The sequence below is a fragment of the Rhinoderma darwinii genome, chromosome 2, assembly GCF_050947455.1.
Source record: "Rhinoderma darwinii isolate aRhiDar2 chromosome 2, aRhiDar2.hap1, whole genome shotgun sequence".
Taxonomy (NCBI): domain Eukaryota; kingdom Metazoa; phylum Chordata; class Amphibia; order Anura; family Rhinodermatidae; genus Rhinoderma; species Rhinoderma darwinii.
The window spans coordinates 472774269-472800150 of record NC_134688.1 but is presented as its reverse complement, the minus strand read 5'-3'; the positions used below and the strand labels follow the sequence as shown (position 1 = coordinate 472800150).

General features: G+C 41.2%; 1 protein-coding gene and 1 long non-coding RNA gene across 2 annotated transcripts in view; one reads left to right on the top strand and one right to left on the bottom strand.

Moving 5' to 3' along the window:
- Positions 1 to 17585, top strand: part of LOC142741661 (uncharacterized) — a 107856-nt gene extending 90271 nt beyond the window's left edge. Inside the window, exon 3 of the long non-coding RNA XR_012881225.1 lies at positions 16150 to 17585. This is a non-coding gene — a long non-coding RNA (uncharacterized LOC142741661). The remainder of the gene's footprint in view (positions 1 to 16149) is intronic.
- IGSF11 (immunoglobulin superfamily member 11) overlaps positions 1 to 24550 on the bottom strand; it is a 282892-nt gene extending 258342 nt beyond the window's left edge. The window contains exon 1 of the mRNA XM_075854680.1: positions 23719 to 24550. Within this exon, the coding sequence (XP_075710795.1) occupies positions 23719 to 23782 (64 nt within the window). The 5' untranslated portion in view covers positions 23783 to 24550. The remainder of the gene's footprint in view (positions 1 to 23718) is intronic.
- Between the last annotated feature and the right edge of the window lie 1332 nt (positions 24551 to 25882).

Genomic DNA, 25882 nt, shown 5'->3' with positions numbered 1-25882 from the left:
GTATCAACTCTGCTAGATCGTCACCAGATTGAGGTGTAGATTATACAATTTCTATTTTTGCAATTTTTGTGTTGTTTTTTTTTGGGGAAATTTCCTAATTTTTTCTGCAAGCCGGATTCTGGACAAAAACATTGCAGAGCATCTATGATTGAATGCAGAATGTGGACTCTTCTGATTGGGCAATTAGCACATTTCTAATTCTTACCAAGGCACCAATGAAAAAGATTTAATTATGACAGAAGAACAAAGACGAGAAAAAAATGTGGAATACAATGCGCCGGATGAACTGGCGGGTATTCAAAGTGTCTCTCCGGAGAAATGAAATGCCAGGAAAACAGAGTTCGGGAGGTTGATAGATCGGCCTTTATCTTCGTGCTGAACTCCGGCACAATCATGTGATAATTAGCATTGTGACTCTCGCTACAGATATTACCGTGACGGAGCGCGGAATATTACAACCCAAATCCACATATACATCATTAAGACTAAATTATATGTAAGGTTATGTCAGATGGAGCGCTGACGTACTGTAAGATGTGTCATCCTGGGATATGATAGCATTGGCTTCTCTTAGACGAGTTCCCATTACTGTGCAGTAATTAGACGGTTGCCGCTGACGCTACTATTTTTGACCAGAAATTCCAAAAAGTCCAAAAAATTACAAAAATCCCAGCCCAGGATAGAGCTGCCGGCAGACACTAGATTCTACCGATGTACATAATGAGTATGAAGTAGGGCTGGGAAATTAATAAGAAAAATGAAACCGAAATTCAGCGCAATTATCCGACGTCCTCTTGCAAATTTTGTTTTCTTCGCTTAATTTTTCCCGGTTTCAACTTTATCTGTGTCCTCAGGACGCAGATACAGTTGATGTCCATGGTAGAGCAGGGAGCCGTAAGGTCCCTGCACTAGCATTCACTATGTATTGCCGGATACTCACGGCTTGGCGCAGACAGGAGTGCAGCAGTGATGTAATCGCGCCTGTCTGCGCCAAGCCACGCAGACCAAAGGAGCAGAGGGATCTCCTCCACTCATCGTTGGAACGGGATTAGGTGAATATGTATTCTTATTACGAACTATTGGGCAATTATACAGTGTGGGGTCAGCTAGGGAGCATTATAATGGGTTGGAAGCACTATGGGGCAATATACTGTGTGGGGGCAGCTATGGGGGCAATATACTGTGTTGGGAGCACTATGGGGCAATAAACTGTGTGGGGGCAGCTAGGGGGCATTATACTGGGTTGAGAGCACTATGAGGCAATATACTGTGTGGGGGCAGCTAGGGGGGGGCATTATACTGGGTTGAGAGCACTATGAGGCAATATACTGTGTGGGGGCAGGTTTGGGGGCAATATACTGTGTGGGGGCAGGTTTGGGGGCAATATACTGTGTGGGGGCAGGTTTGGGGGAAATATACTGTGTAGGGGCAGCTAGGGGCATTATACTGGGTTGGGAGCACTATGGGGCAATATACTGTGTGGGGGCAGCTATGGGGGAAATATACTGTGTTGAGAGCACTACGGGGGCAATATACTATGTGGGGGCAGCTATGGGGGCAATATATGGATTTAAGTCATAATCATCCAGCCTGGGTTATCCACAGTCTTGGGGCAATTGGGTTGTCCATCATTGAATTTTTGTATTGATTCAGTGGGTGCTAAGAGCTCTGACTATACAGCTCCCAAAACGAGAGTTTAGGGGTTGAATCCAACTGGAAAGGACATTTGGGAGCAGCGTTGTGAGGCGAGTCCTGACGGTCAGCTGTCCTTTTCAGTTGGACGCCCGTCACAGAATACAGCTCTGGTAGTCGTATAGCGGAAGGGGCTTGCACTCACTAATTTAACCACTTATGGTCATCTTATAAATGCTTTTGCTTACAGTCTGTTTCATGGCAAATGAGTTGGATGAGCGTCTCTTGACATTCATCCAACTGCAACCAAATGTTTTTGCTGTGCGACTAACGCACAGTGAGCGCGACGACACTGGCAACCACACTAGGGGGCGCTGTATTTATAAATCCTAGGCTAGTCCCATGTCAGCATTCAGTAATGCAAATGTGATGATGACAACGTCACATTGCGCTGACCTGCTTGGAAAGAGAGCGCCTGGTAGGCTGCAGGCTAAAATAAGCCTGCGGCCTACAAGTTGAAGGGTGGAAATTAAGAAAAAGGTGGTTTGGACAACTGGATCAGAGGTGCCAGAGCACGCGCCCTGCGTGCTGCGGTACGAATACTTGATACTTCATTATTGCTTTGTGCGATTGGCTATTAAATGAGTTTAACATACTATGTGTAAAATCGGGACAAAAAATGCAGCAAAAACAATTCCGCCTTAAACCATCTTTCACTTAAGAAATTCCACCTTAAATCATCTTTCACTTGAAAATTCCGCCTTAAAATTTTTTTCGCTTAAAAAAATCTTCATTTTATAATGTCATATTTTTATGCATTACCCGAATCTAAAGGAAAAACTGGGAATTATTATTTACATGGTATGAGCTGTTTGTCAGAAATCATCTTCCTCCGTGACTGCGCTGAGGTGCTCAGACACAAGACTATTTTGAGTAATACCTCAACCATTATTAGTATTGTCATGGTAACCGAATGCCGGATCGGAGGTTGTCTGGCGTCGAGCGCGTCAGAGAACTGAAGACAAGGAGGTGTAAAACAGCTTCAAGAGCCTGGGATGAGCTGAGATCGCTCAGTACACCGGATTGTTTTGATTAGCGATCACAGAAAAGCGCTGCCGTGACAGTCGGTTCCTATCTGTGTGGGGGTGCAGGATACAATAAGAAGTTTTACAGCTGACTCGACAAATATTGCTGTAATATCCGCTAATCTCTTTATTTAAAGGGCATTTACCCCTTACAAAAAAAAAAAAATAAAAAAAAATTCCCATAAGTCCTTGAGTCGTCCGTTCCTGGGAAAGCGGGGTGGAAACCAATGAGGCCCCATTACAGCTCCTGCCGTCTAAGTGAATTTTAAAGATTACAATACATGAAACGAATGCGAATAAAGTTTAATCAATGTATCAGGAAACGTCCTGAAACATTCTAATATACTTTGCGATTCATTTCCATTCTCAAGATCTCTGCTTGCTGTAATTGCTTGAAACACTCATTGTTAACATACAATGACAACCTCCAATGGAAAACAATGTTTAGACAGGTAAGATTTTTAACATGTTTGATATTTTATTAATCTTTGTGATAAGGGGAGACAGTGGTGTCCGGCAGCTGCTTATCTCACCATCCCTATTGAAATAACATGGCGATCTAGCTGCGCAGAATGTGCATCTCTATGATGTTAGAGAACGGCTAGGTGTTAGGCAAAGATCTCATGTGCGCTTAAAGGGATTGTCCAGATTAGGAAACTGATTATATATCCTATTAGGGGTTCTGGGGTAATAGAGGGGGGTCCTTTGTTCAGGATCCTTATCTTTTTGCCAGAGTGGAGAGCAGTTAAAAAGAGCGTCTCTTTCTCTGGAGGACCTGTCCTGTCCTGTATTACACAGGCAACACATTGATATGAATGGACATTGTGTAATGCCTCATTTCCCCTGTGGGGGAGCTGCAGGCAAATGAAAAACTTTCTGTCAGGTTTTCTCACAGATTACAGCTGATCGCTGTTGGTCTCAACAGGGGGGAGACTTTGTGATCTGCTTATTGTCAAGGGTCCCTACTAAAAAGTAGGGATGGTCCAAAGCGGAGAAACCCTTTAAAGTGAACTTTAGGAAAAAAAACACAGGGTATATAATAATAGTGCTGTGTTGGTTTAGAAAAAATCCTGGGTTTGATCTGTGTTTTTTAGGCTTCGGTCACATCTGGAGACTTTGTCGCAGATAAGGCCAAAAATAACAGAAACAATAGAGCAGAATGCTGCGCTATTGTTTCCGGCAAAACCACAGACACCCAACGGAATCAATTAAAGTCAATGGGTTCCGTCGCCCACCGTTGGTGTCCGTCGGAAAACGGAACTGGCGCTTCCGGTATTTTTTTTGTTTTGCTCCTCTGACGAAAAAGAACCGAAATACCAACACAGATGTGAACGAGGCCTAAGTGTTTTTGTGTCGGGCTGTGATCTCCTCATCCTCACATTATAAGGAACGATCTAGGTACAGCCCTGCCAGGACCTTCCTTTTCTATGACATCATCAGAGAAATACAATTCCCACCGTGTGGATATTCTGTACGGTTTGGACTCTTTTAGTCTCTCTTTCTCTACATTTCTCACTGGACTCGATAGGAAGTAAAACGGGGCCTGACACTACGAGAGCAATAACACTGACTTTGTTATTTTCGGGCCTATAGACTTTACACCCACGTGACCTAACTACTTTCTTCTTTTGGGATCCAAATCTATTCCCATTTATATTCGGGATCTAGGGAAGTAAGATGGCCCAAAAATACTGTCATGTGAAAAAAAAACTGATGCCCCTAGTGGCGGTTTATGGTCATAGCAAAATCTCTAATCCCAGTGGCTCACCTCGAGGCTGCACGCTCTTAGTTCCTCTCTCTTGGCTCTTACCCATTCTGGTCCTGGTTTGACGAAATTAAATTACAAGTCCATGATCTGTTCATTTGTAAGTGCACCTCGCCACAGCCCCGAGCAGCGAATATAATTAATCTCATTTATTGACTATGAATCAATTGTGCTTTTTTTTGTTTTTTCTTTTTACGGAAACGTATTGTGAGAGATTAAGGCGGCGGTTCCAAACATTTATCAATAGAGTCATTAAAGCATTAAAGGAATATTCCCCGGGACAGGCATTAGGCTAATGAAATTACGCAGACAAGGTTATTGTATGCTTAAAGCAAACTGGGTCGGGGCATCAACCAGCGACAACATGGTGCCCCCCCCTGCCCTATGGCCGAAATTGGGTGGAAGTCAATGAGTCAATGGAGGTCATTAGGACCCTGTTACCTCCTACATGAGAAGATATACTTAAAGGGGAGTAAATACTGGAGATGACCTACCATTAACTTCTGCCAGTCCCTTCTACCCCTGCCAGTCCCAGACATACCAACCTACCCGTCAGTGCGAGAAATACCCACCTAACCCTGACAGTACACGAAATACCCACCTACTTCTAATAAATCAACAAAAAAGTACCCAAGAATTAATATATATGGGAAAACGGAGCAGGTGATCCGGGAAATGAGTGCGCAAATGTCCTCTTAAAAGGAAAAATAAAAATAATATTCAAAATTCTGAATGCCCCAGAAGAAGCCGACAGAGCCAAACCCAGGGTCGGCAATTTCACGGAGTGCCACGTTTTTATTATTTAAAGCGCTTTTATTTTATCAACATTTTGTAGTCTGTAATAAAAGTCTCACAGTGTTACACTATGTCGGGCTCTGCCTATTATCCAGAACCGCACAAGAACCGTCTGTGTGCAGAGGAGGCAAAAAACATCCCTTCATTTGAGCTGCGAGCAAAAAGAAGCATTCCAGGTGTGATGCCTGCGATTACTTCTGTGATACTGGAACGTTGTCCGCAGTGTCAATACGTCTACATCAGCTGGAAGACAGGAGGCTACTTTAGCATCGGATGCGGTTTTGTGAAAACATCGTTTGTTGAATGTGAATACTGTTTCTATTTCAACCTACTATCTCTACCAGTACCAGACGTATCCCCCACCTCTACCAGCACCTGACGTATCCCCCACTTCTACCAGCACCAGACGTATCCCCCACCTCTGCCAGCACCAGACATATCCCCCACCTCTGCCAGCACCAGACATATCCCCCACCCTCTACCAGTACCAGACATATCCTCCACCTCTACTAGTACCAGACGTTATCCCCCATCTCCACCAGTACCAGACATGTCCCCCACCTCTGCCAGCACCAGACATTTCCCCCACCTCTACCAGTACCACACATATCCCCACCTCTACCAGACATATACCCCACCTCTATCAGTACCAGACATATCCCCCACCTCTACCAGTACCAGACATATCCCCACCTCTGCCAGTACCAGACATATCCCCCACCTCTACCAGTACCAGACATATCTCCACCTCTGCCAGTACCAGACATATCCCCCACCTCTACCAGTACCAGACATATTCCACACCTCTGCCAGTACCAGACATATCCCCCACCTCTGTCAGTACCAGATATATCCCCCACCTCTACCAGCACCAGACGTATCCCCCACCTCTACCAGCACCAGTTGTATCCCCCACCTCTCCCAGCACCAGACATATCCCCCACCTCTACCAGCACCAGACGTATTCCCCACCTCTACCAGCACCAGACGTATTCCCCACCTCTACCAGCACCAGTTGTATCCCCCACCTCTGCCAGCACCAGACATATCCCCCACCTCTGCCAGCACCAGACATATCCCCCACCCTCTACCAGTACCAGACATATCCTCCACTTCTACTAGTACCAGACGTATCCCCCACCTCCACCAGTACCAGACATGTCCCCCACCTCTGCCAGCACCAGACATATCCCCCACCCTCTACCAGTACCAGACATATCCTTCACCTCTACTAGTACCAGACGTATCCCCCACCTCCACCAGTACCAGACATGTCCCCCACCTCTGCCAGCACCAGACATATCCCCCACCTCTACCAGTACCACACATATCCCCACCTCTCCCAGCACCAGACATATCCCCCACCTCTACCAGCACCAGACGTATTCCCCACCTCTACCAGCACCAGACGTATTCCCCACCTCTACCAGCACCAGTTGTATCCCCCACCTCTGCCAGCACCAGACATATCCCCCACCTCTGCCAGCACCAGACATATCCCCCACCCTCTACCAGTACCAGACATATCCTCCAACTCTACTAGTACCAGACGTATCCCCCACCTCCACCAGTACCAGACATGTCCCCCACCTCTGCCAGCACCAGACATATCCCCCACCCTCTACCAGTACCAGACATATCCTTCACCTCTACTAGTACCAGACGTATCCCCCACCTCCACCAGTACCAGACATGTCCCCCACCTCTGCCAGCACCAGACATATCCCCCACCTCTACCAGTACCACACATATCCCTACCTCTACCAGTACCAGACATATCCCCCACCTCTACCAGTACCAGACATATCCCACACCTCTACCAGTACCACACATATCCCCACCTCTACCAGACATATACCCCACCTCTATCAGTACCAGACATATCCCCCACCTCTACCAGTACCAGACATATCCCCACCTCTGCCAGTACCAGACATATCCCCCACCTCTACCAGTACCAGACATATCTCCACCTCTGCCAGTACCAGACATATCCCCCACCTCTACCAGTACCAGACATATTCCACACCTCTGCCAGTACCAGACATATCCCCCACCTCTGTCAGTACCAGATATATCCCCCACCTCTACCAGCACCAGACGTATCCCCCACCTCTACCAGCACCAGTTGTATCCCCCACCTCTCCCAGCACCAGACATATCCCCCACCTCTACCAGCACCAGACGTATTCCCCACCTCTACCAGCACCAGACGTATTCCCCACCTCTACCAGCACCAGTTGTATCCCCCACCTCTGCCAGCACCAGACATATCCCCCACCTCTGCCAGCACCAGACATATCCCCCACCCTCTACCAGTACCAGACATATCCTCCACCTCTACTAGTACCAGACGTATCCCCCACCTCCACCAGTACCAGACATGTCCCCCACCTCTGCCAGCACCAGACATATCCCCCACCCTCTACCAGTACCAGACATATCCTTCACCTCTACTAGTACCAGACGTATCCCCCACCTCCACCAGTACCAGACATGTCCCCCACCTCTGCCAGCACCAGACATATCCCCCACCTCTACCAGTACCACACATATCCCCACCTCTACCAGTACCAGACATATCCCCCACCTCTACCAGTACCAGACATATCCCACACCTCTGCCAGTACCAGACATATCCCCCACCTCTACCAGTACCAGACATATCCATCACCTTTACCAGTACCAGACATATCCCCCACCTCTACCAGTACCACACATATCCCCACCTCTACCAGTACCAGACATATCCCCCACCTCTACCAGTACCAAACATATCCCCCACCTCTACCAGTACCAGACATATCCCACACCTCTGCCAGTACCAGACATATCCCCCACCTCTAACAGTACCAGACATATCCATCACCTCTAACAGTACCAGACACACCCAACATTGCTGCCAGTATAGGTGGAGCTATGACAACTAATTTTTTCATGAATATAAAGTGGGGGGGTCACTGATGCCTTTAAAGGTACACACCACTCTAAAATCACATTGTTACGGCATTCTATAATTTTCATCCAATTACAATGTTGAATTTGGCTTTACTTATCTTGTACTGCTTTAGAAATGAATTATATTCATAACTCCAGTTACATACCAATCTGCATTCAGAATTCTGCTGATTAAGGGCAAAGCCCCACGTGGCGGAATTGCTCTTGAATTCCGCTGCGGACACTCCGCAGCGTTAATCCGCAGCGGAGCTGTTTCTCCATTGCCTTCCACTTCTTTTTAGTAGGCTTCGTTTAGACGTGGCTGAAAATTCCGCTGCGGAGCATAGGCTGCGGTGCGGAATTTGGTGTCCGCAGCATGCAATGGATGTTGCGGACCAGTGGCGAACTCATGGCGGAAGTTCACCATTGACTTCAATGGAGATTCTAAATGTGCAGCTGTCATGCACATGTTATGTGTGCTGCGGAGTGTATTGCTTTTTTGACATGACATTTCTTCATTCTGGCTGGACCTATGTATTTCTAGGTCTACAGCCAGACTGAGGAAGTCAATGGGGCTCCCGTAATTACGGGAGCGTTGCTAGGAGACGTCAGTAAATAGTCACTGTCCAGGGTGCTGAAAGAGTTAAGCGATCGGCAGTAACTGTTTCTGCACCCTGGACAGTGACTACCGATCCCAATATACAGCTACCTGTAAAAAAATTGAAGTTCATACTTACCGAGAACTCCCTGCTTCTTCCTCCAGTCCGGCTTCCCAGGATGACGTTTCAGTCTAAGTGACGGCTGCAGCCAAGCACAGGCTGCAGCGGTCACATGGACTGCCGCGTCATCCAGGGAGGTCGGGCTGGATGCCGAAAGAGGGACGTGTCACCAAGACAACGGCCGGTAAGTATGAAATTCGTTTACTTTCACTAGGGAAAGTGCTGTCCCTTCTCTCTATCCTGCACTGATAGGGAGAAGGGAAGTACTTTTACCGCAGTCCGCAGCAGCTAGTCCGCATCAATTTACTGCACATTTTGGGCAGATCCGCCGCAGAATCTGCAACACAGATTCTGTGCGGCATTGATGCGGACAGTTGCGGAGGAAATCCGCCACGTGGGGCCATGCCCTAACTGAAGCAGCGCACTGCGGAAACTTAGTTGACTAATATATATTTAAAGGCAAGTTGTTAGGTCACATGTTTGCCACGAAGTGAGAATAAACCATAATCTTGTTTCCATTGGAAACCTACATACTTTAGAAAGCAGCTCTACATGTGACTGGAGTATAGACATAGAATAAAAATCATATCCACATCATATAAGATTAATTGTAAATTTGTCGATTTAAGCTGTGAAATATTGTTAAAATAGGGCTATATTTTAAGGTGATAGGTTAGAGATAACTTTTTTTAATTTTCGCTATAAAAGGCTTCAGATCCGTTACATAAAATGTGAATCATGACGACACGTTATACACAGGAATCACACGATACTAATTCTACCCCCAAAAAACAAGGAGCCAAATTCTATTTTCAGGTGTTGCATATCAAAGTGACAGTGTTTTCAGAAGCTGCGATAACAGTGCAAATTACACCAATGCTCAGCACGAAAATCATCTGCCAACTCCGTCTGACAGCAACGGCGAGCGCAGAAATGATAAAAACGCATCAGGCAAAATATCTGATAGATCAACGTGATTCACCGTCTCCCAGGGAACGAGACTTCCGAACATGTCCCAATATAACATCCAGATTTACTTCAATTTCCTCTTATAATCCTTCACTTCCTGCCACAAAATCCACACAAATGAGAATCATAAAATGTACAGATCTTACAGGGGATACAACACCCAACAATAGTTGTTATATCTACATTCTTATTCATAGGGGGCAGTATTATAGTAGTTATGTTCTTGTATATAGGAGAAGTATTATAGTAGTTATATTCTTGTATATAGGAGCAGTATTATAGTAGTTATATTCTTGTATATAGGAGAAGTATTATAGTAGTTATATTCTTGTATATAGGGGCAGTATTATAGTAGTTATATTCTTGTATATAGAAGCAGTATTATAGTAGTTATATTCTTGTATATAGGGGCAGTATTATAGTAGTTATATTCTTGTATATAGGAGCAGTATTATAGTAGTTATATTCTTGTATATAGGGGCAGTATTATAGTAGTTATATTCTTGTATATAGGAGCAGTATTATAGTAGTTATATTCTTGTATATAGGGGCAGTATAATAGTAGTTATATTCTTGTATATAGGAGGCAGTATTATAGTAGTTATATTCTTGTATATAGGGGGCAGTATTATAGTAGTTATATTCTTGTATATAGGAGCAGTATTATAGTAGTTATATTCTTGTATATAGGAGCAGTATTATAGTAGTTATATTCTTGTATATAGGAGCAGTATTATAGTAGTTATATTCTTGTATATAGAAGCAGTATTATAGTAGTTATATTCTTGTATATAGGGGCAGTATTATAGTAGTTATATTCTTGTATATAGGAGCAGTATTATAGTAGTTATATTCTTGTATATAGGGGCAGTATTATAGTAGTTATATTCTTGTATATAGCGGCAGTATTATAGTAATTATATTCTTGTATATAGGGGCAGTATTATAGTAGTTATATTCTTGTATATAGGGAGCAGTATTATAGTAGTTATATTCTTGTATATAGGTGTAGGTGGCAGTAGTATAGTAGTTATATTCTTGTATATAGGAGCAGTAGTATAGTAATTATATTCTTGTATATTGGAGCAGTATTATAGTAGTTATATTCTTGTATATAGGGGCAGTATTATAGTAGTTATATTCTTGTATATAGTGGGCAGTATTATAGTAGTTATATCCTTGTATATAGGAGGCAGTATTATAGTAGTTATATTCTTGTATATAGGAGCAGTATTATAGTAGTTATATTCTTGTATATAGGAGCAGTATTATAGTAGTTATATTCTTGTATATAGGGGCAGTATTATAGTAGTTATATTCTTGTATATAGGAGCAGTATTATAGTAGTTATATTCTTGTATATAGGGGCAGTATTATAGTGGTTATATTCTTGTATATAGGATTAGTATTATAGTAGTTATATTCTTGTATATAGGGGCAGTATTATAGTAGTTATATTCTTGTATATAGGAGCAGTATTATAGTAGTTATATTCTTGTATATAGGGGGCAGTATTATAGTAGTTATATTCTTGGATATAGGGGGCAGTATTATAGTAGTTATATTCTTGTATATAGGGGCAGTATTATAGTAGTTATATTCTTGTATATAGGAGCAGTATTATAGTAGTTATATTCCTGTATATAGGGGGCAGTATTATAGTAGTTATATTCTTGTATATAGTGGGCAGTATTATAGTAGTTATATTCTTGTATATAGGAGCAGTATTATAGTAGTTATATTCTTGTATATAGGGGGCAGTATTATAGTAGTTATATTCTTGTATATAGGAGGCAGTATTATAGTAGTTATATTCTTGTATATAGGGGGCAGTATTATAGTAGTTATATTCTTGTATATAGGGGGCAGTATTAGGCTGGGTTCACACGTGGCGGAATTTCACTTACATTCCGCTGCGGACACTCCGCAGCGTTAATCCGCAGCGGAGCCGTTTGTCCATTGACTTACACTTTAATTTAGCAGTGTTCGTTTAGACGAGGCGTAAAATTCCGCTGCGGAGCATAGGCTGCGGAGCGGAATTTGGTGTCCGCAGCATGCTCTGTCTGTTGCGGAGCAGTGGCGGACTCATGGCGGAATTTCTCCATTGACTTCAATGGAGAGTCAAAATTCCGCAATGAAGTCCGCAGATCTTATGTGTGCTGCGGAGCGTATTGGTTTTACTACCATGACATTTCTTAATTCTGGCTGGACCTATGTATTTCTAGGTCTACAGCCAGACTGAGGAAGTCAATGGGGCTCCCGTAATGACGGGAGCGTTGCTAGGAGACGTCTGTAAATAGTCACTGTCCAGGGTGCTGAAAGAGTTAAGCGATCGGCAGTAACTGTTTCTGCACCCGGGACAGTGACTACCGATCTCAATATACATGTATCTGTAAAAAAATATATAAGTTCATACTTACCGAGAACTCCCTGCGTCTGTCTCCAGTCCGGCCTCCCAGGATGACGTTTCAGTCTAAGTGACGGCTGCAGCCAATCACAGGCCAAGCACAGGCTGCAGCGGTCACATGGACTGGCGCGTCATCCAGGGAGGTCGGGCTGGATGCCGAAAGAGGGACGCGTCACCAAGACAACGGCCGGTAAGTATGAAAATCGTTTACTTTCACTAGGGAAAGTGCTGTCCCTTCTCTCTATCCTGCACTGATAGGGAGAAGGGAAGCACTTTTCCCGCAGTCCGCAGCAGCTAGTCCGCATCAATGTACTGCACATTTTGTGCAGATCCGCAGCAGAATCTGCAACGCAGATTCTGTGCGGCATTGATGCGGACAGTTGCGGAGGAAATCCGCCACGTGTGGTCATGCCCTTATAGTAGTTATATTCTTGTATATAGGGGGCAGTATTATAGTAGTTATATTCTTGTATATAGGGGCAGTATTATAGTAGTTGTATTCTTGTATATAGGGGGCAGTATTATAGTAGTTATATTCTTGTATACAGGAGCAGTATTATAGTAGTTATATTCTTGTATATAGGGGCAGTATAATAGTAGTTATATTCTTGTATATAGGAGCATTATTATAGTAGTTATATTCTTGTATATAGGAGCAGTATTATAATAGTTATATTCTTGTATATAGGGGCAGTATTATAGTAATTATATACTTATATATAGGAGCAGTATTATAGTAGTTATATTCTTGTATATAGGAGGCAGTATTATAGTAGTTATTTTCTTGTATATAGGGAGCAGTATTATAGTAGTTATATTCTTGTATATAGGGGGCAGTATTATAGTAGTTATATTCTTGTATATAGGGGCAGTATTATAGTAGTTATATTCTTGTATATAGGGGCAGTATTATAGTAGTTATATTCTTGTATATAGGGGCAGTATTATAGTAGTTATATTCTTGTATATAGGGGGCAGTATTATAGTAGATATATTCTTGTATATAGGAGTAGTATTATAGTAGTTATATTCTTGTATATAGGAGGCAGTATTATAGTAGTTATATTCTTGTATATAGGAGCAGTATTATAGTAGTTATATTCTTGTATATAGGGGCAGTATTATAGTAGTTATATTCTTGCATATAGGGGGCAGTATTATAGTAGTTATATTCTTATTCATAGGGGGCAGTATTAAAGTAGTTATATTCTTATATACAGGATCAGTATTATAGTAGTTATATTCTTGTATATAGGGGCAGTATTATAGTAGTTATATTCTTGTATATAGGAGGCAGTGCTATAGTAGTTATATTCTTGTATATAGGAGCAGTATTATAGTAGTTATATTCTTGTATATAGGGGCAGTATTATAGTAGTTATATTCTTGCATATAGGGGGCAGTATTATAGTAGTTATATTCTTATTCATAGGGGGCAGTATTAAAGTAGTTATATTCTTATATACAGGATCAGTATTATAGTAGTTATATTCTTGTATATAGGGGCAGTATTACAGTAGTTATATTCTTGTATATAGGGAGCAGTATTATAGTAGTTATATTCTTGTATGTAGCAGTATTATAGTAGTTATATTCTTGTATGTAGCAGTATTATAGTAGTTATATTCTTGTATATAGGAGCAGTATTATAGTAGTTATATTCTTGTATATAGGGAGCAGTATTATAGTAGTTATATTCTTGTATGTAGCAGTATTATAGTAGTTATATTCTTGTATGTAGCAGTATTATAGTAGTTATATTCTGGTATGTAGCAGTATTATAGTAGTTATATTCTTGTATATAGGAGCAGTATTATAGTAGTTATATTCTTGTATATAGGGGCAGTATTATAGTAGTTATATTCTTGTATATAGGGGCAGTATTATAGTAGTTATATTCTTGTATATAGGAGCAGTATTATAGTAGTTATATTCTTGTATATAGGGGGCAGTATTATAGTAGTTATATTCTTGTATATAGGAGCAGTATTATAGTAGTTATATTCTTGTATATAGGGGGCAGTATTATAGTAGTTATATTCTTGTATATAGAAACAGTATTATAGTAGTTATATTCTTGTATATATGGGCAGTATTATAGTAGTTATATTCTTGTATATAGGGGCAGTATTATAGTAGTTATATTCTTGTATATAGGGGCAGTATTATAGAAGTTATATTCGTGTGTATATAGGAGGCAGTATTATAGTAGTTATATTCTTGTATATAGGAGGCAGTATTATAGTAGTTATATTCTTGTATATAGGGGCAGTATTATAGTAGTTATATTCTTGTATATAGGGGCAGTATTATAGAAGTTATATTCGTGTGTATATAGGAGGCAGTATTATAGAAGTTATATTCTTGTATATAGGGGGCAGTATTATAGTAGTTATATTCTTGTATATAGGGAGCAGTATTATAGTAGTTATATTCTTGTATATAGTGGCAGTATTATAGTAGTTATATTCTTGTATATAGGGAGCAGTATTATAGTAGTTATATTCTTGTATATAGGGAGCAGTATTATAGTAGTGATATTCTTGTATATAGGAGCAGTATTATAGAAGTTATATTCTTGTATATAGGAGGCAGTATTATAGTAGTTATATTCTTGTATATAGGGGGCAGTATTATAGTAGATATATTCCTGTATATAGGAGCAGTATTATAGTAGTTATATTCTTGTATATAGGGGCAGTATTATAGTAGTTATATTCTTGTATATAGTGGCAGTATTATAGTAGTTATATTCTTGTATATAGTGGCAGTATTATAGTAGTTATATTCTTGTATATAGGGGGCAGTATTATAGTAGTTATATTCTTGTATATAGGGGGCAGTATTATAGTAGTTATATTCTTGTATATAGGAGGCAGTATTATAGTAGTTATATTCTTGTATATAGGGGCAGTATTATAGTAGTTATATTCTTGTATATAGGGGGCAGTATTATAGTAGTTATATTCTTGTATATAGGGGCAGTATTATAGTAGTTATATTCTTGTATATAGCGGCAGTATTATAGTAGTTATATTCTTGTATATAGAGGACAGTATTATAGTAGTTATATTCTTGTACATAGGGGGCAGTATTATAGAAGTTATATTCTTGTATATGGGGGGCAGTATTATAGTAGTTATATTCTTGTATATAGAGAGCAGTATTATAGTAGTTATATTCTTGTATATAGGGGGCAGTATTATAGTAGTTATATTCTTGTATATAGAGAGCAGTATTATAGTAGTTATATTCTTGTATATAGAGAGCAGTATTATAGTAGTTATATTCTTGTATATAGGGGCAGTATTATAGTAGTTATATTCTTGTATATAGGGGGCAGTATTATAGTAGTTATATTCTTGTATATAGAGAGCAGTATTATAGTAGTTATATTCTTGTATATAGAGAGCAGTATTATAGTAGTTATATTCTTGCACATAGGGGGCAATATTAAAGTATTGGAGGGAGAAATTCCAGCGATACAAATCCACGGTGATGTAATAAAATCTTTGCTTCTTTATTTTAACATTTAAAACAACCACGGCATTACCAAGGAACACAGTTTTTGCTTACGCGTTTCGGACAAACATTCTGAGCCATGATGGGAGGTGCATTCAGATAAAAAACTATTTATTGAAATGTATTTACTATATAACTTATTATTACTACACCATTGATGTGATTATTCGTTGTGATTGGAGTTGCCCTTTTATATTACATACATACCGGTACTTGTGATATTGGGACAGTACTTGATACCTGTGAGATTATTTTCTATTATGATGTATAGATTCTAAAGTATCACTACCTCAATTATTTTCGTTATTTTCTCCGCAGATGCCTGTGACTTTCCTGTTTCCTGAGCTCTGACACTATATATTACATAGATATGTAAGTGCTCCGTTCATACAATGAGTTATGTAGAGTATTATTACAGAGGAGAATTAGAATACTGTGCCAGACATAAGCAGGACGAGCCCAGCCACCAATATTACCACCTAACACAAGTTCCTCTATAGTCTATCCATCAGAATTGGTGTTATTTCAGGTTCCGGACCCCAATTTTTTTTCTGCCATATAAACAAATGAACAACATAGTGTAAGCTAAGCAAATTCTTAAAAAAGGTTGTCTCAAAAAGACAGCCCCTATCTATATGTCCTATATGGACGTGAGAGATTGGAGTTCCTACTCGGGACCCAGAAATTCCATGTATTTCATTTAAATGACCAGCATGAAATACTACATTTCCCCTGTAGAGGCCGCTGCAGAGGAAAGGTATGTCCAGACTTACAGGGTTACAGAAGCCGATCCTGCAGCATCAGCTGATCGCTGGACTAGCTACTAATCTAAGGGAACCAGCTGCAGGAACCCATCACCCAGCCAGTATACCAATTGCAGAGTGGTGCATTGTGGGTAGCTAGATGAGGACAGGGTGGAGTGGAGATATTTGTGACCAGGTCGGGTTGTGTATGGGCCATGGACTATGGTTAAGTGACGTAGGTCTCGTTGAAGAAAAGAGTTTTCAAGTCTAAGTTTAACTCTGGAAATGTTAGAGCAAGTCTGAGGGTTCGGGGCAGTGAGTTCCACAGTAAAGGTGCAGCACGGGAGAAGTCCTGCAGATAGGACTGAGAGGATGTAATAAGGGAGGATGGGGGTTGTAGGTCATTGACTGGGCAAAGAGCATAGGGGGGTTGGTAGAGAGAGATTCTGTATAACTAATTTCCATTCAGGGGTCTGGGAAAACTAGTCTACGTGTGAGCTGCCATGGTGGCTATACTTGTTGTCACCCAGCTTTCCCGGATCTTAAGAGACTTCTCGGTCCCAGACAGAGGTAGAGTTCAGCAGGACGTACTCTACAAGTGGACAAGACGAAATGAAGACGGTAAAAAGAAAACCTGTTAAGAAATACCTGACATAGCAGGAATGAGAGTGCGCCGCGGGCTGCGGGATGTAAAGGTCGCTGCGGCAGAGAGAACCGGTGCTGCTTATTACGGGGAAACTAATAAAGGACGTCCAAAGGCAAAATAATAGGATTGTGCTAATGAGCGGAGATTAAGACGCTTTCCTGAAACTTAGAGGCTCCTTGTAAAATGAGGGAGCGGCCACGGAACGTGAAGAAGCTATGGCTCTCCCAGGACGTGGTGTAAGTGGCTGCTTAATTAGGTAACGTCTAATAATCTGTCAGCCGGCTGTGGGAAAATGGCAGCGCTCTGACCCCCGGTACTCCCCAGCCCTGCAATAAAGAGACGCATTGTTAGTGGTGCTATATCCACCACAAGCCTGTGAGTCCATTATATGAGTGTATGGTAATCGTACGGGAATCACTAGAATATCCATAATAACATAGATGTCCCTATAGATTGAGCATATGATGTCCCCATAGACTGCACATATAATGTCCCTATAGATTGACCATATAATGTCCCCATAGACTGCACATATAATGTCCCCATAGACTGAGCATATAATGTTCCCATAGACTGCACATATAATGTCCCTATAGATTGAGCATATAATGTTCCCATAAGCTGCACATATAATGTCCCTATAGACTGAGCATATAATGTCCCCAGAGATCGAACATTTAATGTTCCCATAGACTGCACATATAATGTTCCTATAGACTGAACATATAATGTCCCCATAGACTGCACATATAATGTTCCTATAGACTGAACATATAATGTCCCCATAGACTGCACATATAATGTCCCTATAGACTTAGCGTATAATGTCCCCATAGATCGAGCATTTAATGTTTCCATAGACTGCACATATAATGTCCCTATTGACTGCACATATAATGTCCCTATAGACTGAGCATATAATGTCCCCATAGATCCAACATATAATGTCCCCATAGACTGCACATATAATGTCCCCATAGATCCAACATATAATGTCCCCATAGACTGCACATATAAAGTCCCCATAGACTTAGCATATAATGTCCCCATAGACTAAGCATATAATGTCCCCATAGAGCCAACATATAATGTCCCCATAGACTGCACATATAATGTCCCTATAGACTGAGAATATAATGTCCCTATAGAGTAAGAAAGTGGGCACCCTAAAGATAGACATAAGACTCGCTGAGGTGGGAGATATTTACATTTTTCACTTTGCAGAACAGCTTCATGGTCCTTGATTAGAACTTTCCTCAGATAAGAGAAGCCTCGTATCCCTGATGTTTTGTTAGTTACACAGAACAGACCATGACATGCATCATAAAGAGAGGGAACCCCAGTGATGTCATCAATCAGGGTTCCCTCCATGATCAGACAGCCCTGGTCCTAGGCAAGATCATAACGCCTGATGTTAGGGCATATATAGTGTATCAAATCTTCCGTTATAGCAAATTACCACTTCGTCAATAATAAAAACTAAAAAATCTGAATAAAAAATTACAAAAATTATTAAAACAACATAAAAAGAACAAAAAAATAAGTGAAATAAAAAAAATAAAAAAATAAAGCTAAACTCACATTTAGGGCTACACCATTCATGAGGCAAGGGGAGGCCGTCGTCTTAGGTAGCACCATTTGAAGAAGAGGATTGGGCAGTATTTTGGCCTTCCCTGCAATATCCCATCTCCAAGTTGGATACGATGCGTGCGCCATTTCTTAGATTCACCATGACATTTATTAACAAATACAAACTTGGTTATATATTAAAAGTAATGACCCGAACAAAAATGTGAAAAACATTTTTCACAATTTTTTTGACTGTTCTCATATGGAAACAGTAGGTTCGTTTATAGGCACCTAAAAACACACAATATAATTTCATCCTACAGAAATGAAGACTTCAAAATAAAGTGCAGCAATGATGATGTATAATTGATATATATGGATTTATTATTAGAGACGGATTCGCTTATATACGAGATGACGCTGCTATGGCCACTATTCCCATAGATGAGACTTCTACTTTGCTCCTGGGTGGCGGGTGGAGTGCGGCCCTCACCATGAGGTGCGATGCTCTGCGGTAGAAGCCATTAGCACACTCTCCGCTCCCCTGGCCACAACTTTATTCCACTCTGGCTAATGAAGCCGGGGACCTTAACCCTTTGCCTCCAGCCCCGGTGGCGGTTGTGCTGAGTAAGATCCCGGCTTGTCTCATCACCATCGAGCTGAGCAGGTTGCAGCTCTTATCGAGTAGGTGTCACTGTCTTAAATGGTCCTTAACCACATAAGTCATTACTGAGCACGCTCCTAAATTACCAAACCAATTAAGAGAAGCAGCGTGGCCCGGGCGGGAGGAAAGTGCACCCTGAGGGCTCCCTGCCGAGTAAATCATGGAAAGTACCACAGATTGTGGAGGGAAATACAACCATGTGACATATCCCCGGAACCGGCAGGTGATAATGCGGGGGAGGGGAATGTGCATGATAAGTACTGAACTAATGTGTAACTATATATCATTATCCTGTACCCCAAGTGTCAGTGTATTATTATCCTGTACCCAAAGTGTCAGTGTCATTATCCTGTACCCCAAGTGTCAGTGTGTCATTATCCTGTACCCCAAGTATCAGTGTCATTATCCTGTACCCCAAGTGTCAGTGTGTCATTATCCTGTACCCCAAGTGTCAGTGTATTATTATCCTGTACCCAAAGTGTCAGTGTCATTATCCTGTACCCCAAGTGTCAGTGTGTCATTATCCTGTACCCCAAGTATCAGTGTCATTATCCTGTACCCCAAGTGTCAGTGTCATTATCCTGTACCCCAAGTGTCAGTGTATCATTATCCTGTAGCCCAAGTGTCAGTGTCATTATCCTGTACCCCAAGTGTCAGTGTATCATTATCCTGTACCCCAAGTGTCAGTGTACCATTATTCTGTACCCCAAGTGTCAGTGTACCATTATCCTGTACCCCAAGTGTCAGTGTACCATTATCCTGTACCCCAAGTGTCAGTGTCATTATCCTGTACCCCAAGTGTCAGTGTATCATTATCCTGTACCCCAAGTGTCAGTATCCTGTACTCCAAGTGTCAGTGTCATTATCCTGTACCCCAAGTGCCAGTGTATCATTATCCTGTACCCCAAGTGTCAGTATCCTGTACTCCAAGTGTCAGTGTCATTATCCTGTACTCCAAGTGTCAGTGTCCTTATCCTGTACCCCAAGTGTCAGTGTGTCATTGTTTTGCATGTGCCATTATCCCAAAAACCCTAAAAGTACTAATATGTTACCAATGTCTCAAAAAATTCTTGATTCCATAAATTTTTTTCACACATGCAATACCGGGGTTCACCACATTGCTGACAACATATATATTCCATAGAAATCATTAGAACAGCGCCACCTCCGTTGAGATACAGACAGAAAAGTTATCTCTGAAATGCAAGAACTTTGGAAAAAAGTATCAGATGAAAGTGTCCGACCCGACGTCAACTCATATCTATCTATCTATCTATCTATCTATCTATCTATCTATCTATCGATCTATCTATCTATCTATCTATCTATCTATCTATCTATCTCATATCTATCTATCTATCTATCTATCTATCTATCTATCTATCTATCTATCTATCTATCTATCTATCTATCTATCTATCTATCTATCTATCTATCTATCTATCTCATATCTCATATCTATCTATCTATCTATCTATCTATCTATCTATCTATCTCATATCTATCTATCTATCTATCTATCTATCTATCTATCTATCTATCTATCTATCTATCTATCTATCTATCTATCTATCTATCTATCTATCTCATATCTATCTATCTATCTCATATCTATCTATCTATCTATCTATCTATCTATCTATCTATCTATCTATCTATCTATCTATCTATCTATCTATCTATCTATCTATCTATCTATCTATCTAGTTTCCAGCAATTTGATTTCCTACTCTGCCCAGACGAAAACAGATAAGTAAATGGCAAAAAAAAACAAACAATGGAAATATAAGACAAAATATTCAGCATGTTCCATGTGACCAAATAACTAACAGCAATCACAGGGGGAGCCGCGGGACTTTACATTGGGGGGATCTCTACACCCCCCCCCCCAATATCCATCAGTCCCCTATAGCTTGTCATAAAATAGTATAAAGCGTGCGAATGGGGGGCTCAGATAATAGTCACATATTAGGAAGTTGCTGTTCTAGCAGTTGTCTTCAAAGTTGTGTAAAGGAGGAGACGGCGGCGGCGGACATGATATTCACGGCAACAACACGGAGAGACCGCACAGAAAAACGCGGCAAAGAGAGTGAAGGAAGGTCAAAATCTGCCTCAAAATTCCTTCAGGAACGTAAAATATCCACAATTTGAGAGAAAGTCTGAGAAATGTTATAAATCTGATCTACATTGTAACCAATAAAAAGTATCTATCATCTATCTATCTATCAATCTATCTATCTATCTATCTATCTATCTATCTATCTATCTCATATCTATCTATCTATCTCATATCTATCTCATATCTATCTATCTATCTATCTATCTATCTATCTATCTATCTATCTATCTATCTATCTATCTATCTATCTATCTATCTATCTCATATCTATCTATCTATCTATCTATCTATCTATCTATCTATCTATCTATCTATCTATCTATCTATCTATCTATCTCATATCTATCTATCTATCTATCTATCTATCTATCTATCTATCTATCTCATATCTATCTATCTATCTATCTATCTATCTATCTATCTATCTCATATCTATCTCATATCTATCTATCTATCTATCTATCTATCTATCTCATATCTATCTATCTATCTATCTATCTATCTATCTATCTATCTATCTATCTATCTATCTATCTATCTCATATCTATCTATCTATCTATCTCATATCTATCTATCTATCTATCTATCTATCTATCTATCTATCTATCTATCTCATATCTATCTATCTCATATCTATCTATCTATCTATCTATCTATCTATCTATCTATCTATCTATCTATCTATCTATCTATCTATCTATCTCATATCTATCTATCTATCTATCTATCTATCTATCTATCTATCTATCTATCTATCTATCTATCTATCTATCTCATATCTATCTATCTATCTATCTATCTATCTATCTATCTATCTATCTATCTATCTATCTATCTATCTATCTAATATCTATCTATCTATCTATCTATCTATCTATCTATCTCATATCTATCTATCTATCTATCTCATATCTATCTCATATCTATCTATCTATCTATCTATCTCATATCTATCTATCTATCTATCTATCTATCTATCTATCTATCTATCTATCTATCTATCTATCTATCTCATATCTATCTATCTATCTATCTCATATCTATCTATCTATCTATCTCATATCTATCTATCTATCTATCTCATATCTATCTATCTATCTATCTATCTATCTATCTATCTATCTATCTATCTATCTATCTATCTATCTATCTATCTATCTCATATCTATCTATCTATCTATCTCATATCTATCTCATATCTATCTCTCTATCTATCTATCTATCTATCTATCTATCTATCTATCTATCTATCTATCTATCTATCTATCTATCTATCTATCTCATATCTATCTATCTATCTATCTATCTCATATCTATCTATCTATCTATCTCATATCTATCTATCTATCTATCTATCTATCTATCTATCTATCTCATATCTATCTATCTATCTATCTATCTATCTATCTATCTATCTATCTATCTATCTATCTATCTATCTCATATCTATCTATCTATCTATCTATCTATCTATCTATCTATCTATCTATCTCATATCTATCTATCTCATATCTATCTATCTATCTATCTATCTATCTATCTATCTATCTATCTATCTATCTATCTATCTCATATCTATCTATCTCATATCTATCTATCTCATATCTATCTATCTCATATCTATCTATCTATCTATCTATCTATCTATCTATCTATCTCATATCTATCTATCTATCTATCTATCTATCTATCTATCTATCTCATATCTATCTATCTATCTATCTATCTATCTATCTATCTATCTATCTATCTATCTATCTATCTATCTATCTATCTATCTATCTATCTATCTCTCCATGTATACATGAAACATCAACACTAACAATATGTAAGACACAAAGAAGGATCCGCAGATCTCCAGATATTGCACATCGCACCACAGGCTGGTATACAATACATGTGATAAGTTGCCCAGTTCTCAGCGCTGCAGTGTTGGGGGCACCTTTCCTATAATGCCCCCTCTACATACCATCCACCTCATGTAGCACCCCAATAATCAGCACCCCACAGTATACAGTGTATGAGCTGTGCCCCTCACAGACCCCCTGTATACCAGGCAGACACATGTCTGGGTACAGTACTAGGCAGCAGACAATGGGCAGCAGCTCCTGCCATCTGCACCCAGTCTATCCCGGCAGCACTTACCTCTCAGAGCTGTCACTGCGCCCAGGACCAACCAGATCCCCCAAGATCCCGACCTCCTCCTCATCCTGCAGGGGGCACCTGTGCCCGGAGGGGGGTCCCTGAAAAACTCCAACACTCCTAAATCCAGCAGTCAGCAGCACAATCCACAGCGCATGGGTGAGGTGCCCTCCTGAGGTGTGCCAGCGGGGCAGAGCATGGACTGTGATCCACTGGATCCCTGGAATCCCGGAGCAAGGAGGATCCTGCACCAACTCCAGGGAGGATGCGCAAAAGACCCACCTGGAGCTGGGGGGCACTGCGGGGTCCACACTACACCCGATCACCCGCTGCAGGGCACCCGGGCTGAGCTCATGTGCTGAGGGTGCCAAGGGATGAGATCACTGCCAGGGGAAGCGCAATGCAAGAGACTGCGGGACAGATCAGGGGCAGGGGCTGGATGTGGCCCTGGGCTGGGGGGCCCCTAATCAAGGAGTGATCAAGATTAACCCTTGCAGGGAATCAGCTGAGCATGCACAAAAAGGTCAGGGGTGCAGAGGGGGCACTGCTCCTGTGATGGGGAACCCAGGCTCCACCGGGATGAGGATTAACCCTTGCAGGTCTGCAGCTGGGCATGCACAAGATTAACCCTTGGTAGTATGACAGGCAGCAGGGGTGCAGATTGTAGCTCCAGTCCTGAGGGGGCCCCCGGTAAGGGAAGGTTTCGGGCTGATCCTTGCAGGGCTGCAGCTGGGCATGGACAGGGGACACAGAAGGCAGCAGCCGGCACTCCGGCCCTGTGCTGGGCACTGCTGTCTCCGGAGTGTCCGCTCGACACGTGTTCCCTCCCTCTTCCCCTCTCTCTCCATTGACAGAGCCGTCTCCGAGCAACCCGGGGACGCCGCCACCCCCGCCTGCCCGGACGGCCGGGGCTCAGTCTGGATTTTTTTTTTTGCCGTGAGTTCTGGCGCCCTCTGCTGGAGAGATGTAATAACTGCAGCTCCCAGCTGAGGGATGCGGCAGCGGGACGTGCACAGGGTCCTGGAAACGGCAACGTTCAGGTCACCGGGACTCTGCGGTTCTTGTGGGTTTGTGACTGGGGGTGTGCACAGTATTTAGGAGGGTGTGCACATTATACAGGGTGCTCTGCCTACTCTATGGGTGCTTTCTACACAACGCAGGATGTCATGGGCAGTAATGGGGCAGATTTACTAGTACTGTGTAAGTTGAAGTGGTTGTATGAGGTTACTAAAGTCTGCATATTTTACCTTTTTCCAGAAACAGCGCCACTCTTATCCATTGGTTAAGTTTGGTACTGCAGCTCAGCCCCATTCACTTGATCTGCAATACCAGATACAGCCAGTATACCAGAGTGGTGCTGTTTTTGAAGACCAAAAAAGCACAACCTTTCTCTAATCTTGTAAAACACCTTTGAGACAGCGGAAATTTAGACAAAGCAGTCAGTAAATGCGCCAAATTTATCACAGTCGCGCATGCCGTATGATATATTTGGCACATTTAGCTAGACACTTTTCCCTTCTTTATTCCACCTATTAGTTGACTTAGTTTACACTATTTATTTTTTTTTGCGCCAACTATTGGCACATTTCAAGATACGCAGTCTTTCCTGCAAAGCCACAACCTCATGTCGAGCACATCCACAAAAACTGCATTTCAAATAGTAAATCTGCATCACTGTGCTCCGCATAGAATGCAGGGTGCTCTGCCCATTATAGAAGGAGTTCTGCACATGATACAGGGTGCTCTGCCCATTATAGAAGGTGTTCTGCACAGGATACAGGGTGCTCTGCCCATTATAGAAGGTGTTCTGCACAGGATACAGGGTGCACTGCCCATTATAGAAGGAGTTCTGCACAGGATACAGGGTGCTCTGCCCATTATAGAAGGTGTTCTGCACAGGATACAGGGTGCTCTGCCCATTATAGAAGGTGTTCTGCACATGATACAGGGTGTTCTGCCCATTATAGAATGTGTTCTGCACAGGATACAGGGTGCTCTGCCCATTATAGAAGGTGTTCTTCTCATTATAGAAGGTGTTCTGCACAGGATACAGGGTGCACTGCCCATTATAGAAGGAGTTCTGCACAGGATACAGGGTGCTCTGCCCATTATAGAAGGTGTTCTGCACAGGATACAGGGTGCTCTGCCCATTATAGAAGGTGTTCTG